Here is an 18,809-nt window from a genome sequence, read left to right as displayed (position 1 = left end):
CCCTCCCCCGACACCGGTCAGAACACCCCCTCGACACCGATCAGAACACCCCCCTCCCTCGACACCGGTCAGAACACCCCCCCCGACACCGGTCAGAGCCCCCCCTCCTCGACACCGGTCAGAACACCCCCCCCCGACACCGGTCAGAACACCCCTCGACACCGGTCAGAACACCCCCTCCCTCGACACCGGTCAGAACACCCCCCCCCCTCGACACCGGTCAGAACACCCCCTCCCTCGACACCGGTCAGAACACCCCCTCCCCCGACACCGGTCAGAACACCCCCTCCCTCGACACCAGTCAGAACACCCCCTCCCTCGACACCGGTCAGAACACCCCCTCCCTCGACACCGGTCAGAACACCCCCCCCGACACCGGTCAGAACACCCCCTCCCCCGACACCGGTCAGAACACCCCCTCCCCCGACACCGGTCAGAACACCCCCCCGACACCGGTCAGAGCCCCCCCTCCCTCGACACCGGTCAGAACACCCCCCCCCGACACCGGTCAGAACACCCCCTCGACACCGGTCAGAACACCCCTCCCTCGACACCGGTCAGAACACCCACCCCCTCGACACCGGTCAGAACACCCCCCTCCCTCGACACCGGTCAGAACACCCCCTCCCCGACACCGGTCAGAACACCCCCTCCCTCGACACCAGTCAGAACACCCCCTCCCTCGACACCGGTCAGAACACCCCCCTCCCTCGACACCGGTCAGAACACCCCCCCCCGACACCGGTCAGAACACCCCCTCCCCCGACACCGGTCAGAACACCCCCTCCCCCGACACCGGTCAGAACACCCCCCCCCCACACCGGTCAGAACACCCCCTCCCCTCGACAGCGGTCAGAACACCCCCCTCGACACCGGTCAGAACACCCCCTCCCCGACACCGGTCAGAACACCCCCTCCCTCGACACCGGTCAGAACACCCCCTCCCTCGACACCGGTCAGAACACCCCCTCCCCCGACACCGGTCAGAACACCCCCCCCCCGACACCGGTCAGAACACCCCCCTCCCCCTCGACACCGGTCAGAACCCCCTCGACACCGGTCAGAACACCCCCTCCCCCGACACCGGTCAGAACACCCCCTCCCTCGACACCGGTCAGAACACCCCCTCCCTCGACACGGTCAGAACACCCCTCCCCCGACACCGGTCAGAACACCCCCCCCCCAACACCGGTCAGAACACCCCCTCCCTCGACACCGGTCAGAACACCCCCTCCCCCGACACCGGTCAGAACACCCCCCCCCTCCCCGACACCGGTCAGGATACACCCCCCTCGACACCGGTCAGAACACCCCCTCCTCGACACCGGTCAGAACACCCCCCTCGACACAGGTCAGAACACCCCCTCCCCCAACACCGGTCAGAACACCCCCCCCCCGACACCGCGTCAGAACACCCCCCCCCCCGACACCGGTCAGAACACCCCTCCCCCGACACCGGTCAGAACACCCTCTCCCCCAACACCGGTCAGAACACCCCCCTCCCTCGACACCGGTCAGGACACCCCCCTCGCACCGGTCAGAACACCCCCCCCCCCGACACCGGTTAGAACACCCCCTCCCTCGACACCGGTCAGAACACCCCCTCCCTCGACACCGGTCAGACACCCCCTCCCTCGACACCGGTCAGAACACCCCCCTCGACACAGGTCAGAACACCCCCTCCCCCGACACCGGTCAGAACACCCCCTCCTCGACACCGGTCAGAACACCCCCTCCCTCGACACCAGTCAGAACACCCCCCCCAACACCGGTCAGAACACCCCCTCGACACCGGTCAGAACACCCCCTCCCCGACACCGGTCAGAACACCCCCCTCGACACCGGTCAGAACACCCCCCTCGACACCGGTCAGAACACCCCCCCTCCCCCGACACCGGTCAGAACACCCCCTCCCTCGACACCAGTCAGAACACCCCCCCCCGACACCGGTCAGAACACCCCCTCCCCCGACACCAGTCAGAACACCCCCTCCCTCGACACCAGTCAGAACACCCCCTCCCCCGACACCAGTCAGAACACCCCCCTCGACACCAGTCAGAACACCCCCTCCCCCGACACCGGTCAGAACACCCCCTCCCTCGACACCGGTCAGAACACCCCCCCTCGACACCGGTCAGAACACCCCCCCGACACCGGTCAGAACACCCCCTCCCTCGACACCGGTCAGAACACCCCCTCCCTCGACACCGGTCAGAACACCCCCCTCGACACAGGTCAGAACACCCCCTCCCTCGACACCGGTCAGGACACCCCCTCCCTCGACACCGGTCAGGACACCCCCCCCCCAACACCGGTCAGAACACCCCCCCGACACCGGTCAGAACACCCCCTCCCTCGACACCGGTCAGAACACCCCCCCCCCCCCTCGACACCGGTCAGAACACCCCCTCCCTCGACACCGGTCAGAACACCCCCCTCGACACAGGTCAGAACACCCCCTCCCTCGACACCGGTCAGGACACCCCCTCCCTCGACACCGGTCAGGACACCCCCTCCCTCGACACCGGTCAGAACACCCCCCTGACACCGGTCAGAACACCCCCTCCCTCGACACCGGTCAGGACACCCCCTCCCCCGACACCGGTCAGAACACCCCCCCCCCCCGACACCGGTCAGAACACCCCCCCCCAACACCGGTCAGAGCCCCCCCTCCCTCGACACCGGTCACAACACCCCCCCCCCAACACCGGTCAGAGCCCCCCCCTCCCTCGACACCGGTCAGAACACCCCCCTTGACACAGGTCAGAACACCCCCTCCCCCGACACCGGTCAGAACACCCCCTCCCCTCGACACCGGTCAGAACACCCCCTCCCCTCGACACCGGTCAGAACACCCCCCCCCCCCCCGACACCGGTCAGAACACCCCCTCCCACGACACCGGTCAGAACACCCCCTCCCCCGACACCGGTCAGACCCCCCCCCCCGACACCGGTCAGAACACCCCCTCCCCCGACACCGGTCAGAACACCCCCTCCCCCGACACCGGTCAGAACACCCCCCCCCCCCCCCCGACACCGGTCAGAACACCCCCTCCTCCGACACCGGTCAGAACACCCCCCCCAACACCGGTCAGAACACCCCCCCCCGACACCGGTCAGAACACCCCCCCCCCCCAACACCGGTCAGAACACCCCCCCGACACCGGTCAGAACACCCCCTCGACACCGGTCAGAACACCCCCTCCCCCGACACCGGTCAGAACACCCCCCTCGACACCGGTCAGAACACCCCCTCCCCCGACACCGGTCAGAACACCCCCTCGACACCGGTCAGAACACCCCCCCCCCAACACCGGTCAGAACACCCCCTCGACACCGGTCAGAACACCCCCTCGACACCGGTCAGAACACCCCCCCCCCAACACCGGTCAGAACACCCCCTCCCCCGACACCGGTCAGAACACCCCCTCTCTCGACACCGGTCAGAACACCCCCCTCGACACCGGTCAGAACACACCCCCCGACACCGGTCAGAACACCCCCTCCCTCGACACCGGTCAGTACACCCCCTCCCTCGACACCGGTCAGTACACCCCCTCCCTCGACACCGGTCAGAACACCCCCCTCAACACCGGTCAGAACACCCCCTCCCTCGACACCGGTCAGAGCCCCCCCCCCCCGACACCGGTCAGAACACCCCCTCCCCCGACACCGGTCAGAACACCCCCCTCGACACCGGTCAGAACACCCCCTCCCTCGACACCGGTCAGAACACCCCCTCCCTCGACACCAGTCAGAACACCCCCCCCCCCCGACACTGGTCAGGACACCCCCTCCCTCGACACCGGTCAGAACACCCCCTCCCCCGACACCGGTCAGAACACCCCCCTCGACACCGGTCAGGATACACCCCCCTCGACACCGGTCAGAACACCCCCCCCCCCGACACCGGTCAGAACACACCCCTCGACACCGGTCAGGACACCCCCTCCCTCGACACCGGTCAGGATACACCCTCGCTCGACACCGGTCAGGATACACCCCCCCGCCTTAACACCGGTCGGAACACCCCCCCCCCCCAACACCGGTCAGAGCCCCCACTCCCTCGACACCGGTCAGAACACACCCTCGCTCGACACCGGTCAGAACACCCCCTCCCTCGACACCAGTCAGAACACCCCCTCCCCCAACACCGGTCAGAACACCCCCTCTCTCGACACCAGTCAGAACACCCCCTCCCTCGACACCAGTCAGAACACCCCCTCCCTCGACACCGGTCAGAACACCCCCTCCCCCGACACCGGTCAGAACACCCCCCTCGACACCGGTCAGAACACCCCCTCCCTCGACACCGGTCAGAACACCCCCCTCGACACCGGTCAGAACACCCCCCCCCTCCCCGACACCGGTCAGAACACCCCCTCCCTCGACACCAGTCAGAACACCCCCTCCCTCGACACCGGTCAGAACACCCCCTCCCCCGACACCGGTCAGAACACCCCCCTCGACACCGGTCAGAACACCCCCTCCCTCGACACCGGTCAGAACACCCCCCTCGACACCGGTCAGAACACCCCCCCCCTCCCCGACACCGGTCAGGATACACCCCCCGCCTTAACACCGGTCAGAACACCCCCCCCCCTCGACACCGGTCAGAACACCCCCCCCCCCCTCCCCGACACCGGTCAGGATACACCCCCCGCCTTAACACCGGTCAGAACACCCCCCCCCCTCGACACCGGTCAGAACACCCCCCCCAACACCGGTCAGAACACCCTCCCAACACCTGTCAGTAGCCTGCTCCTCTCCTCGCCCGACCCCTCTCCTATTGCCCATCCCCTATTTGCTCCTCGTTCTCCCACCCATTTTTCTTATTGCCCCTCCCTCTCTACCCCTGTTACCCTCTCGTCCTGAAATTCCTGCCCTTGCCCCTCCTTTCTCCTCTCCACCCTGGAGGTGCTCAGCTGTCCAGCTTTATGCTTACACCCTACCCCTCGCTCCTACCCCCATTCCAACCTCTCTCTTCCCTGCCCCCTATCCTACCCCCATTCCTAACCCATTCCTATCCTCTCCTACCCCATTCCTACCCCTCTATCCTACACCCATTCCTACCCACATTCTTATCCCTCTCCTACCCTTGTTCCTACCCCATTCCAACCCCTCTCTCCTACCCCTATTCCAACCCCTACCCCATTCCTACCCACCTACCCCCATTCCAACCCCTCCTACCCCCATTCCTACCCCTCTCTCCTACCCCCATTCCTACCCCTCTCCTACCCCCATTCCTACCCCTCTCCTACCCCCATTCCTACCCCTCTCCTACCCCCATTCCAACACCTCTCTCCTACCCCATTCGTACCCCTCTGCTACCCCTATTTCTACCCTTCTCTCCTACCCCCATTCCTACCCACTCTCCTACCCCCATTCCAACCCCTCTCTCCTACCCCCATTCCAACCCCTCTCTCCTGCCCCCATTCCAACCCCTCTCTCCTGCCCCCATTCCAGCCCCTCTCTCCTGCCCCCATTCCAACCCCTCTCTCCTACCCCATTCCCCCTCTCTCACCCCCATTCCTACCCCTCTCTCCTACCCCCATTCCAACACTTCTCTCCTTACCCCATTCCTACCCCTCTCTCTACCCCCATTCCTACCCCACTCTCCTACCCCCATTCCAACCCCTCTCTCCTGCCCCCATTCCAACCCCTCTCTCCTGCCCCCATTCCAACCCCTCTCTCCTACCCCATTCCCCCTCTCTCACCCCCATTCCTACCCCTCTCTCCTACCCCCATTCCAACCCCTCTCTCCTGCCCCCATTCCAACCCCTCTCTCCTGCCCCCATTCCAACCCCTCTCTCCTACCCCATTCCCCCTCTCTCACCCCCATTCCTACCCCTCTCTCCTACCCCCATTCCAACACTTCTCTCCTTACCCCATTCCTACCCCTCTCTCTACCCCCATTCCTACCCCTCTCTCTACCCCCATTCCTACCCCTCTCTCCGACCCCCATGCCAACCCCTCTCTCCTACCCCCATTCCTACCTGCCGGGAAGCCGCGGAGCCCCGTCATTCTGGGTCTGTGCAGAGTCTGACTGCGGTGTCACCCCATACAGATTACGTGTGCGTGCTGGACATCGACCTGCTGGAGCTGGTCATCACCACCTGGAAGGGAGACCTGACTGGCAAGCCGGTGAGACAGACTGCCAGGGGTGGGGGTGTGTGTTGTGTGGCCTCCCCCGTTCCCGAGGGTTCTCCCATCGCGTCTGACCATGGAGTCTCTGTCCCCTCGCCTGCGTTTTACCCCATCACAAGAATATACAGCAATACTGCCCCTCCTCTGCACAGACATCGAGGAGGAAGAGAAGTGCAGACCGACAGGTGAGATGTCGAGGGGAGGGGCTGTACCAGGTGAGATGGTGAGGGGAGGGGCAGTACCAGGTGAGATGGTGAGGGGAGGGGCAGTACAGACTGACAGGTGAGATGTCGAGGGGAGGGGCTGTACCAGGTGAGATGGTTAGGGGAGGGGCAGTACAGACTGACAGGTGAGATGTCGAGGGGAGGGGCTGTACCAGGTGAGATGGTGAGGGGAGGGGCAGTACAGACTGACAGGTGAGATGTCGAGGGGAGGGGCTGTACCAGGTGAGATGGTTAGGGGAGGGGCAGTACAGACTGACAGGTGAGATGTCGAGGGGAGGGGCAGTACCAGGTGAGATGGTGAGGGGAGGGGCAGTACAGACTGACAGGTGAGATGTCGAGGGGAGGGGCTGTACCAGGTGAGATGGTGAGGGGAGGGGCAGTACAGACTGACAGGTGAGATGTCGAGGGGAGGGGCTGTACCAGGTGAGATGGTTAGGGGAGGGGCAGTACAGACTGACAGGTGAGATGTCGAGGGGAGGGGCTGTACCAGGTGAGATGGTGTGGGGAGGGGCAGTACAGACTGACAGGTGAGATGGTGAGGGGAGGGGCAGTACCAGGTGAGATGGTGAGGGGAGGGGCAGTACAGACTGACAGGTGAGATGGTGAGGGGAGGGGCAGTACCAGGTGAGATGGTGAGGGGAGGGGCAGTACCAGGTGAGATGGTGAGGGGAGGGGCAGTACAGACTGACAGGTGAGATGGTGAGGGGAGGGGCAGTACAGACTGACGGTGAGATGGTGAGGGGAGGGGCAGTACCAGGTGAGATGGTGAGGGGAGGGGCTGTACCAGGTGAGATGGTGGGGGGGGCAGTACAGACTGACAGGTGAGATGGTGAGGGGAGGGGCAGTACAGACTGACAGGTGAGATGGTGAGGGGAGGGGCAGTACAGACTGACAGGTGAGATGGTGAGGGGAGGGGCTGTACAGACTGACAGGTGAGATGGTGAGGGGAGGGGCAGTACCAGGTGAGATGGTGAGGGGAGGGGCAGTACAGACTGACAGGTGAGATGGTGAGGGGAGGGGCTGTACAGACTGACAGGTGAGATGGTGAGGGGAGGGGCAGTACCAGGTGAGATGTCGAGGGGAGGGGCTGTACCAGGTGAGATGGTGAGGGGAGGGGCAGTACAGACTGACGGTGAGATGGTGAGGGGAGGGGCTGTACCAGGTGAGATGGTGAGGGGAGGGGCAGTACAGACTGACAGGTGAGATGGTGAGGGGAGGGGCTGTACCAGGTGAGATGTCGAGGGGAGGGGCAGTACCAGGTGAGATGGTGAGGGGAGGGGCAGTACAGACTGACAGGTGAGATGGTGAGGGGAGGGGCAGTACCAGGTGAGATGTCGAGGGGAGGGGCAGTACAGACTGACATGTGAGATGTTGAGGGGAGGGGCAGTACAGACCGACAGGTGAGATGGTGAGGGGAGGGGCAGTACAGACTGACAGGTGAGATGGTGAGGGGAGGGGCAGTACCAGGTGAGATGGTGAGGGGAGGGGCAGTACAGACTGACGGTGAGATGGTGAGGGGAGGGGCTGTACCAGGTGAGATGGTGAGGGGAGGGGCAGTACCAGGTGAGATGGTGAGGGGAGGGGCAGTACCAGGTGAGATGTTGAGGGGGGGGGCAGTACAGACTGACAGGTGAGATGGTGAGGGGAGGGGCAGTACCAGGTGAGATGGTGGGGGGGGGCAGTGCAGACCGACAGGTGAGATGGTGAGGGGAGGGGCAGTACCAGGTGAGATGTTGAGGGGAGGGGCAGTACCAGGTGAGATGTTGAGGGGAGGGGCAGTACCAGGTGAGATGGTGAGGGGAGGGGCTGTACAGACTGACAGGTGAGATGGTGAGGGGAGGGGCAGTACAGACTGACAGGTGAGATGGTGAGGGGAGGGGCAGTACCAGGTGAGATGGTGGGGGGGGCAGTACAGACTGACAGGTGAGATGTTGAGGGGAGGGGCTGTACAGACTGACAGGTGAGATGGTGAGGGGAGGGGCAGTACAGACTGACAGGTGAGATGTCGAGGGGAGGGGCAGTACCAGGTGAGATGTTGAGGGGAGGGGCAGTACAGACTGACAGGTGAGATGGTGAGGGGAGGGGCTGTACCAGGTGAGATGGTGAGGGGAGGGGCAGTACAGACTGACAGGTGAGATGGTGAGGGGAGGGGCAGTACAGACTGACAGGTGAGATGGTGAGGGGAGGGGCAGTACAGACTGACAGGTGAGATGTTGAGGGGAGGGGCTGTACCAGATGAGATGGTGAGGGGAGGGGCTGTACAGACTGACAGGTGAGATGGTGAGGGGAGGGGCTGTACCAGATGAGATGGTGAGGGGAGGGGCTGTACAGACTGACAGGTGAGATGTTGAGGGGAGGGGCAGTACAGACTGACAGGTGAGATGTTGAGGGGAGGGGCAGTACCAGGTGAGATGGTGAGGGGAGGGGCTGTACAGACCGACAGGTGAGATGGTGAGGGGAGGGGCAGTACAGACTGACAGGTGAGATGGTGAGGGGAGGGGCAGTACCAGGTGAGATGGTGAGGGGAGGGGCTGTACAGACTGACAGGTGAGATGGTGAGGGGAGGGGCTGTACAGACCGACAGGTGAGATGGTGAGGGGAGGGGCTGTACCAGGTGAGATGGTGAGGGGAGGGGCTGTACAGACTGACAGGTGAGATGGTGAGGGGAGGGGCAGTACCAGATGAGATGGTGAGGGGAGGGGCTGTACAGACTGACAGGTGAGATGGTGAGGGGAGGGGCTGTACAGACTGACAGGTGAGATGGTGAGGGGAGGGGCAGTACCAGATGAGATGGTGAGGGGAGGGGCTGTACAGACTGACAGGTGAGATGGTGAGGGGAGGGGCTGTACCAGATGAGATGGTGAGGGGAGGGGCTGTACAGACTGACAGGTGAGATGGTGAGGGGAGGGGCTGTACCAGGTGAGATGTCGAGGGGAGGGGCTGTACCAGGTGAGATGTTGAGGGGAGGGGCAGTACAGACTGACAGGTGAGATGTCGAGGGGAGGGGCAGTACCAGGTGAGATGGTGAGGGGAGGGGCTGTACCAGGTGAGATGTCGAGGGGAGGGGCAGTACCAGGTGAGATGGTGAGGGGAGGGGCAGTACAGACTGACAGGTGAGATGGTGAGGGGAGGGGCAGTACAGACTGACAGGTGAGATGTCGAGGGGAGGGGCAGTACAGACTGACAGGTGAGATGTCGAGGGGAGGGGCTGTACCAGGTGAGATGGTGAGGGGAGGGGCTGTACCAGGTGAGATGTCGAGGGGAGGGGCAGTACCAGGTGAGATGGTGAGGGGAGGGGCAGTACAGACTGACGGTGAGATGGTGAGGGGAGGGGCAGTACCAGGTGAGATGGTGAGGGGAGGGGCAGTACAGACTGACAGGTGAGATGTCGAGGGGAGGGGCTGTACCAGGTGAGATGGTGAGGGGAGGGGCAGTACCAGGTGAGATGGTGGGGGGGGCAGTACAGACTGACAGGTGAGATGTCGAGGGGAGGGGCAGTACAGACTGACGGTGAGATGGTGAGGGGAGGGGCAGTACCAGGTGAGATGGTGGGGGGGGCAGTACAGACTGACAGGTGAGATGTTGAGGGGAGGGGCTGTACAGACTGACGGTGAGATGGTGAGGGGAGGGGCAGTACCAGGTGAGATGGTGGGGGGGGCAGTACAGACTGACAGGTGAGATGGTGAGGGGAGGGGCTGTACCAGGTGAGATGGTGAGGGGAGGGGCTGTACCAGGTGAGATGGTGAGGGGAGGGGCAGTACAGACTGACAGGTGAGATGTCGAGGGGAGGGGCAGTACCAGGTGAGATGGTGAGGGGAGGGGCTGTACCAGGTGAGATGGTGGGGGGGGCTGTACAGACTGACAGGTGAGATGGTGAGGGGAGGGGCTGTACCAGGTGAGATGGTGAGGGGAGGGGCAGTACAGACTGACAGGTGAGATGTCGAGGGGAGGGGCTGTACAGACTGACAGGTGAGATGGTGAGGGGAGGGGCAGTACCAGGTGAGATGGTGAGGGGAGGGGCTGTACAGACTGACAGGTGAGATGTCGAGGGGAGGGGCAGTACCAGGTGAGATGGTGAGGGGAGGGGCTGTACCAGGTGAGATGTTGAGGGGAGGGGCTGTACAGACTGACAGGTGAGATGTTGAGGGGAGGGGCTGTACAGACTGACAGGTGAGATGTTGAGGGGAGGGGCTGTACCAGGTGAGATGGTGAGGGGAGGGGCAGTACAGACTGACAGGTGAGATGGTGAGGGGAGGGGCAGTACCAGGTGAGATGGTGAGGGGAGGGGCAGTACAGACTGACAGGTGAGATGTCGAGGGGAGGGGCTGTACCAGGTGAGATGGTGAGGGGAGGGGCAGTACAGACTGACAGGTGAGATGGTGAGGGGAGGGGCAGTACCAGGTGAGATGGTGAGGGGAGGGGCTGTACAGACTGACAGGTGAGATGTTGAGGGGAGGGGCTGTACCAGGTGAGATGGAGAGGGGAGGGGCAGTACAGACTGACAGGTGAGATGGTGAGGGGAGGGGCAGTACCAGGTGAGATGGTGAGGGGAGGGGCAGTACAGACTGACAGGTGAGATGGTGAGGGGAGGGGCAGTACAGACTGACAGGTGAGATGGTGAGGGGAGGGGCTGTACCAGGTGAGATGGTGAGGGGAGGGGCTGTACAGACTGACGGTGAGATGGTGAGGGGAGGGGCAGTACCAGGTGAGATGGTGAGGGGAGGGGCAGTACAGACTGACAGGTGAGATGGTGAGGGGAGGGGCTGTACCAGGTGAGATGGTGAGGGGAGGGGCAGTACAGACTGACAGGTGAGATGGTGAGGGGAGGGGCAGTACAGACTGACAGGTGAGATGGTGAGGGGTGGGGCAGTACAGACTGACAGGTGAGATGGTGAGGGGAGGGGCAGTACAGACTGACAGGTGAGATGGTGAGGGGAGGGGCAGTACAGACTGACAGGTGAGATGGTGAGGGGAGGGGCAGTACAGACTGACGGTGAGATGGTGAGGGGAGGGGCAGTACCAGGTGAGATGGTGAGGGGAGGGGCAGTACAGACTGACAGGTGAGATGGTGAGGGGAGGGGCAGTACCAGGTGAGATGGTGAGGGGAGGGGCAGTACAGACTGACGGTGAGATGGTGAGGGGAGGGGCAGTACCAGGTGAGATGGTGAGGGGAGGGGCAGTACAGACTGACGGTGAGATGGTGAGGGGAGGGGCTGTACCAGGTGAGATGGTGAGGGGAGGGGCAGTACAGACTGACAGGTGAGATGTCGAGGGGAGGGGCAGTACCAGGTGAGATGGTGAGGGGAGGGGCAGTACCAGGTGAGATGGTGAGGGGAGGGGCAGTACCAGGTGAGATGGTGAGGGGAGGGGCTGTACAGACTGACAGGTGAGATGGTGAGGGGAGGGGCTGTACCAGGTGAGATGGTGAGGGGAGGGGCAGTACCAGGTGAGATGGTGAGGGGAGGGGCAGTACCAGGTGAGATGGTGAGGGGAGGGGCAGTACAGACCGACAGGTGAGATGGTGAGGGGAGGGGCAGTACAGACTGACAGGTGAGATGGTGAGGGGAGGGGCAGTACCAGGTGAGATGGTGAGGGGAGGGGCAGTACAGACTGACAGGTGAGATGGTGAGGGGAGGGGCTGTACAGACTGACAGGTGAGATGGTGAGGGGAGGGGCAGTACCAGGTGAGATGGTGAGGGGAGGGGCAGTACAGACTGACAGGTGAGTTGGTGAGGGGAGGGGCAGTACAGACTGACAGGTGAGATGGTGAGGGGAGGGGCAGTACCAGGTGAGATGGTGAGGGGAGGGGCTGTACAGACTGACAGGTGAGATGGTGAGGGGAGGGGCTGTACCAGGTGAGATGGTGAGGGGAGGGGCTGTACAGACTGACAGGTGAGATGGTGAGGGGAGGGGCAGTACAGACTGACAGGTGAGATGGTGAGGGGAGGGGCAGTACCAGGTGAGATGGTGAGGGGAGGGGCAGTACAGACCGACAGGTGAGATGGTGAGGGGAGGGGCTGTACCAGGTGAGATGGTGAGGGGAGGGGCAGTACAGACCGACAGGTGAGATGGTGAGGGGAGGGGCTGTACCAGGTGAGATGGTGAGGGGAGGGGCAGTACAGACCGACAGGTGAGATGGTGAGGGGAGGGGCTGTACCAGGTGAGATGGTGAGGGGAGGGGCTGTACCAGGTGAGATGGTGAGGGGAGGGGCAGTACAGACTGACAGGTGAGATGGTGAGGGGAGGGGCAGTACCAGGTGAGATGGTGAGGGGAGGGGCTGTACAGACTGACAGGTGAGATGTTGAGGGGAGGGGCAGTACCAGGTGAGATGGTGAGGGGAGGGGCAGTACAGACTGACAGGTGAGATGGTGAGGGGAGGGGCAGTACCAGATGAGATGGTGAGGGGAGGGGCAGTACAGACTGACAGGTGAGATGGTGAGGGGAGGGGCTGTACGGACTGACAGGTGAGATGTCGAGGGGAGGGGCTGTACCAGGTGAGATGGTGAGGGGAGGGGCTGTACCAGGTGAGATGGTGAGGGGAGGGGCAGTACCAGGTGAGATGGTGAGGGGAGGGGCAGTACCAGGTGAGATGTCGAGGGGAGGGGCAGTACAGACTGACAGGTGAGATGGTGAGGGGAGGGGCAGTACAGACTGACAGGTGAGATGGTGAGGGGAGGGGCAGTACCAGGTGAGATGGTGAGGGGAGGGGCAGTACAGACTGACAGGTGAGATGTCGAGGGGAGGGGCAGTACCAGGTGAGATGGTGAGGGGAGGGGCAGTACAGACTGACAGGTGAGATGGTGAGGGGAGGGGCAGTACAGACCGACAGGTGAGATGGTGAGGGGAGGGGCAGTACAGACTGACAGGTGAGATGGTGAGGGGAGGGGCAGTACAGACCGACAGGTGAGATGGTGAGGGGAGGGGCAGTACAGACTGACAGGTGAGATGGTGAGGGGAGGGGCAGTACAGACTGACAGGTGAGATGGTGAGGGGAGGGGCAGTACAGACTGACAGGTGAGATGGTGAGGGGAGGGGCAGTACAGACTGACAGGTGAGATGGTGAGGGGAGGGGCAGTACCAGGTGAGATGGTGAGGGGAGGGGCAGTACAGACTGACAGGTGAGATGTCGAGGGGAGGGGCTGTACCAGGTGAGATGGTGAGGGGAGGGGCTGTACCAGGTGAGATGTCGAGGGGAGGGGCAGTACAGACTGACAGGTGAGATGGTGAGGGGAGGGGCAGTACCAGGTGAGATGGTGAGGGGAGGGGCAGTACAGACTGACAGGTGAGATGTTGAGGGGAGGGGCTGTACCAGGTGAGATGGTGAGGGGAGGGGCAGTACAGACTGACAGGTGAGATGGTGAGGGGAGGGGCAGTACCAGGTGAGATGGTGAGGGGAGGGGCTGTACAGACTGACAGGTGAGATGGTGAGGGGAGGGGCAGTACAGACTGACAGGTGAGATGTCGAGGGGAGGGGCAGTACCAGGTGAGATGGTGAGGGGAGGGGCTGTACAGACTGACAGGTGAGATGTCGAGGGGAGGGGCTGTACCAGGTGAGATGTCGAGGGGAGGGGCTGTACCAGGTGAGATGGTGAGTGGAGGGGCAGTACCAGGTGAGATGGTGAGGGGAGGGGCAGTACAGACTGACAGGTGAGATGTCGAGGGGTGGGGCTGTACCAGGTGAGATGTCGAGGGGAGGGGCTGTACCAGGTGAGATGGTGAGGGGAGGGGCAGTACAGACTGACAGGTGAGATGGTGAGGGGAGGGGCAGTACCAGGTGAGATGGTGAGGGGAGGGGCAGTGCAGACTGACAGGTGAGATGGTGAGGGGAAGGGCAGTACCAGGTGAGATGGTGAGGGGAGGGGCAGTACAGACTGACAGGTGAGATGGTGAGGGGAGGGGCAGTACCAGGTGAGATGGTGAGGGGAGGGGCAGTACAGACTGACGGTGAGATGGTGAGGGGAGGGGCAGTACAGACTGACAGGTGAGATGGTGAGGGGAGGGGCTGTACAGACTGACAGGTGAGATGGTGAGGGGAGGGGCTGTACAGACTGACAGGTGAGATGGTGAGGGGAGGGGCTGTACCAGGTGAGATGGTGAGGGGAGGGGCTGTACCAGGTGAGATGGTGAGGGGAGGGGCAGTACCAGGTGAGATGGTGAGGGGAGGGGCAGTACAGACTGACGGTGAGATGGTGAGGGGAGGGGCAGTACAGACTGACAGGTGAGATGGTGAGGGGAGGGGCTGTACAGACTGACAGGTGAGATGGTGAGGGGAGGGGCTGTACAGACTGACAGGTGAGATGGTGAGGGGAGGGGCTGTACCAGGTGAGATGGTGAGGGGAGGGGCTGTACCAGGTGAGATGTTGAGGGGAGGGGCAGTACCAGGTGAGATGGTGAGGGGAGGGGCTGTACAGACTGACAGGTGAGATGGTGAGGGGAGGGGCTGTACAGACTGACAGGTGAGATGTTGAGGGGAGGGGCAGTACAGACTGACAGGTGAGATGGTGAGGGGAGGGGCTGTACAGACTGACAGGTGAGATGGTGAGGGGAGGGGCTGTACCAGGTGAGATGTTGAGGGGAGGGGCTGTACAGACTGACAGGTGAGATGGTGAGGGGAGGGGCTGTACAGACTGACAGGTGAGATGGTGAGGGGAGGGGCTGTACAGACTGACAGGTGAGATGGTGAGGGGAGGGGCTGTACAGACTGACAGGTGAGATGGTGAGGGGAGGGGCTGTACAGACTGACAGGTGAGATGGTGAGAGGAGGGGCTGTACCAGGTGAGATGTTGAGGGGAGGGGCAGTACAGACTGACAGGTGAGATGGTGAGTGTAACACAGGCCCTTTGGCCCATCCAGTCTGTGCCGACTGCACCCGGACTGTTGCCCTCCATACCCCACCCATCCAAACTTCTCTTACACGTTGAAATCGAGCTTGCAAGCGCCACTTGAGCTGACCTCTCATTCCACACTCTCCCTCAGTGAAGAACTTTTCCCCATGTTCCACCTAAACATTTCACCTTTAACCCATGACCTCTGGCTATAGTCCTGCCCAACCTGAGTGTGAAACGCCTGCTTGCTCTGACCCTCAGAATTGTGTGTCCCTCGATCAAATCTCCTCTCAGTCCTCCTGCTCTTCATGGAGTACAGTCGTAATCTGTCCAGTCTTGTCACTCAGGTCCTGCAGACCCGGCAGCAACCTTGTAAATCTCTGCACTCTTTCAATCTTGTTTACTTCTTTCCTGTCGGTAGGTGACCAAAACGGCACATAATACTCCAAATTAGGCCTCACCAATGTCTTATACAACTTCAACATATCATCCCGTCTCCTGTACTCAGTACGTCGATCTGTAAAGGAAATAAGCACCCACTCTTCCATTGAGTATTGATGTCCTCCAAACAGACATCGGACATGCCATTACTTACGTCCGTTCCCAGAACGCGTGCACGCCCCCACAGCCACTTTGGGGCTCTACCTCCTCTGCCTCCCCTCGTCCTTCCCAAAACCCACTGTTCATTCAGTTCTTCGTCAGCGAGGGCTTTTGGCCCGGCTGCAGTGGTCTGGGGGGTCCAGGTGTCAGTGGAGAGGCGACAGGGGTGGTGAGGCCCTCTCTCCTCCCCGCAGGCGCAGCCCCTGTTCGAACTGCGGTGCTCCAACAACGTGGTGCACGTTCACACCTGCGCCGACTCGTGCGCTGCGCTGGCCAACCTCATCCAGTACGTGGTGAACAGCGGCGATCTGCACCCTCCCCCCAGGCAGGACACCCCGACCGAGATCGCCGGGCAGAGGCTGCAGGTACGAAGGGGTGGGGATGCGGGGAAGGGGTGCAGGTACGAAGGGGTGGGGATGCGGGAAAGGGGTGCAGGTACGAAGGGGTGGGGATGCGGGAAAGGGGTGCAGGTACGAAGGGGTGGGGATGCGGGAAAGGGATGCGAGGAAGGGGTGCAGGTACAAAGGGGTGGGGATGCGGGGAAGGGGTGCAGGTACGAAGGGGTGGAGGTACAAAGGGGTGGGGATGCGGGGAAGGGGTGGAGATGCGAGGAAGGGGTGGAGGTACAAAGGGGTGGGGATGCAGGGAAGGGGTGCAGGTACGAAGGGGTGGGGATGCAGGGAAGGGGTGGAGATGCGGGGAAGGGGTGGAGGTACGAAGGGGTGGGGATGCAGGGAAGGGGTGGAGATGCGGGGAAGGGGTGCAGGTACGAAGGGGTGGGGATGCGGGGAAGGGGTGCAGGTACGAAGGGGTGGAGATGCGGGGAAGGGGTGCAGGTACGAAGGGGTGGGGATGCGGGAAAGGGGTGCAGGTACGAAGGGGTGGAGATGCGGGGAAGGGGTGCAGGTATGAAGGGGTGGGGATGCGGGGAAGGGGTGCAGGTACGAAGGGGTGGGGATGCGGGGAAGGGGTGCAGGTACGAAGGGGTGGGGATGCGGGGAAGGGGTGGAGATGCGAGGAAGGGGTGGAGGTACAAAGGGGTGGGGATGCGGGGAAGGGGTGCAGGTACGAAGGGGTGGGGATGCAGGGAAGGGGTGGAGATGCGGGGAAGGGGTGGAGGTACGAAGGGGTGGGGATGCAGGGAAGGGGTGGAGATGCGGGGAAGGGGTGGAGGTACGAAGGGGTGGGGATGCGGGGAAGGGGTGGAGATGCAGGGAAGGGGTGCAGGTACGAAGGGGTGGAGGTACAAAGGGGTGGGGATGCGGGGAAGGGGTGGAGGTACGAAGGGGTGGGGATGCAGGGAAGGGGTGCAGGTACGAAGGGGTGGGGATGCAGGGAAGGGGTGGAGATGCGGGGAAGGGGTGGAGGTACGAAGGGGTGGGGATGCAGGGAAGGGGTGCAGGTATGAAGGGGTGTCTGTGCTGACCCCCTGTTCCACTGTGGAGCTCCAGGTCAGGATGAAAACTGTCCTCACAATCAGAATCAGGTTTGATGTCACCCATACAATACCGAAGGAACTCAGCAGGAAAGGAATGGGGTAAAGAGTTGGTGTTTCGGGTCTTGTCTCGGCCCGAAATCTTGACTCTCATCCTCTCCATAGATGCTGCCTGACCTGCTGAGTTTCTCCAGCATTTTCTGTGTGTTGCTCTGGATTTCCAACATCTGCAGATCCTCTTGTGTTTATAATATCACTGAGTTTGTTATGTGGCAGCAGGACATTGAAATGTATAAAAGTACTGTAAGTTGCAATGAGAATTTAAAATCAAATAAGTAGTGTAAGAAGAGAGGAAGAATTGGTGAGGTGGTGTCCACGGGTTCAATGTCCATTCAGAAATCTGACGGCAGAGGGGAAGAACAAACACGAGGAAATCTGCAGATGCTGGAAATTCAAACACACACAAAATGCCGGTGGAACGCAGCAGGCCGGACAGCATCTATAAGGAGAAGCACTGTCGACTTTTTGGGCCAAGACCCTTCGTTAGAACTAACTGAAACGAGAAATAGTAAGAGATTAGTAAGTAGTGGGGGGAGGGGGAAATGCAAAATGTTAGGAGAAGACCGGAGGGGGTGGGATGAAGCTAAGAGCTGGAAAGGTGATTGGCGAAAGTGATACAGAGCTGGAGATGAACCCATGAACTCTACCTCATGGCATACGCTGGTGATATTAAACCTGATTCTGCTACAGAATTGGGGTGAGTGAAGTTATCCTCACTGGTTCAGGAGACTGATGGGTGAGGGTAATAACTGTTCCTGAACCTGGTGGTGTGGGACCTGAGGCTCCTCTACCTCCTTCCCGATGGAATCAGTTCAGAGTTGAGGTTATCCTCACTGGTTCAGGAGCCTGATGGTTGAGGGGTAATAACTGTTCCTGAACCTGGTGGTGTGGGTCCTGAGGCTCCTGTACCTCCTTCCCGATGGAATCAGTTCAGAGTTGAGGTTATCCTCACTGGTTCAGGAGCCTGATCGTTGAGGGGTGATAACTGTTCCTGAACCTGGTGGTGTGGGACCTGAGGCTCCTGCACCTCCTTCCCGATGGAATCAGTTCAGAGTTGAGGTTATCCTCACTGGTTCAGAAGCCTGATGTTTGGGGGGTAATAACTCCCTGAACCTGATGGTGTGGGACCTGAGGCTCTTGTATCTCCTTCCCGATGGTTGCAATGGGATAGGGCATGTGCTAGGTGATGGGGACATTAATGATGGATGCTGCCTTTGAAAGGTGTTCTCGATGCTGGCTGTTTACAGCGGTGCAGCTTTTCCGATGCTGTGCCGTCCCAGGGGGTGCTGAGCCGATCAGCGTGCTGGCACTGAGATCCACCAGCACAACCACAGCCGTGTTTCGGCTGCCAGACTGAGTGTGGGGCAGGTGGGTCACCCGCCTGGTGTGGCTCTGAAGGAATCTGCCCAGGGAGTGACTGGGATATCTCCAACTCGCTGGGTTCTGGGTCCTGTGACTGCTCACACCTCTCTCAATCATCTTCAAACTGAAAAACTGACCACCTACAGTGCTGTGCA

General features: G+C 61.7%; 1 protein-coding gene across 1 annotated transcript in view; it reads left to right on the top strand.

Moving 5' to 3' along the window:
- The window catches only part of atg2a (autophagy related 2A), a 464,956-nt gene that overhangs the window by 332,011 nt on the left and 114,136 nt on the right, over positions 1–18,809 (top strand). The window contains exons 27-28 of the mRNA XM_059954818.1: positions 5,878–6,144; positions 15,992–16,162. Coding sequence (XP_059810801.1) covers positions 5,878–6,144; positions 15,992–16,162 — 438 coding nt within the window. The remainder of the gene's footprint in view (positions 1–5,877; positions 6,145–15,991; positions 16,163–18,809) is intronic.

The sequence above is a fragment of the Hypanus sabinus genome, chromosome 31 (genome assembly GCF_030144855.1).
Source record: "Hypanus sabinus isolate sHypSab1 chromosome 31, sHypSab1.hap1, whole genome shotgun sequence".
In the NCBI taxonomy this organism is placed as follows: Eukaryota; Metazoa; Chordata; class Chondrichthyes; order Myliobatiformes; family Dasyatidae; genus Hypanus; species Hypanus sabinus.
This window is presented reverse-complemented; position numbering and strand designations above follow the sequence as displayed.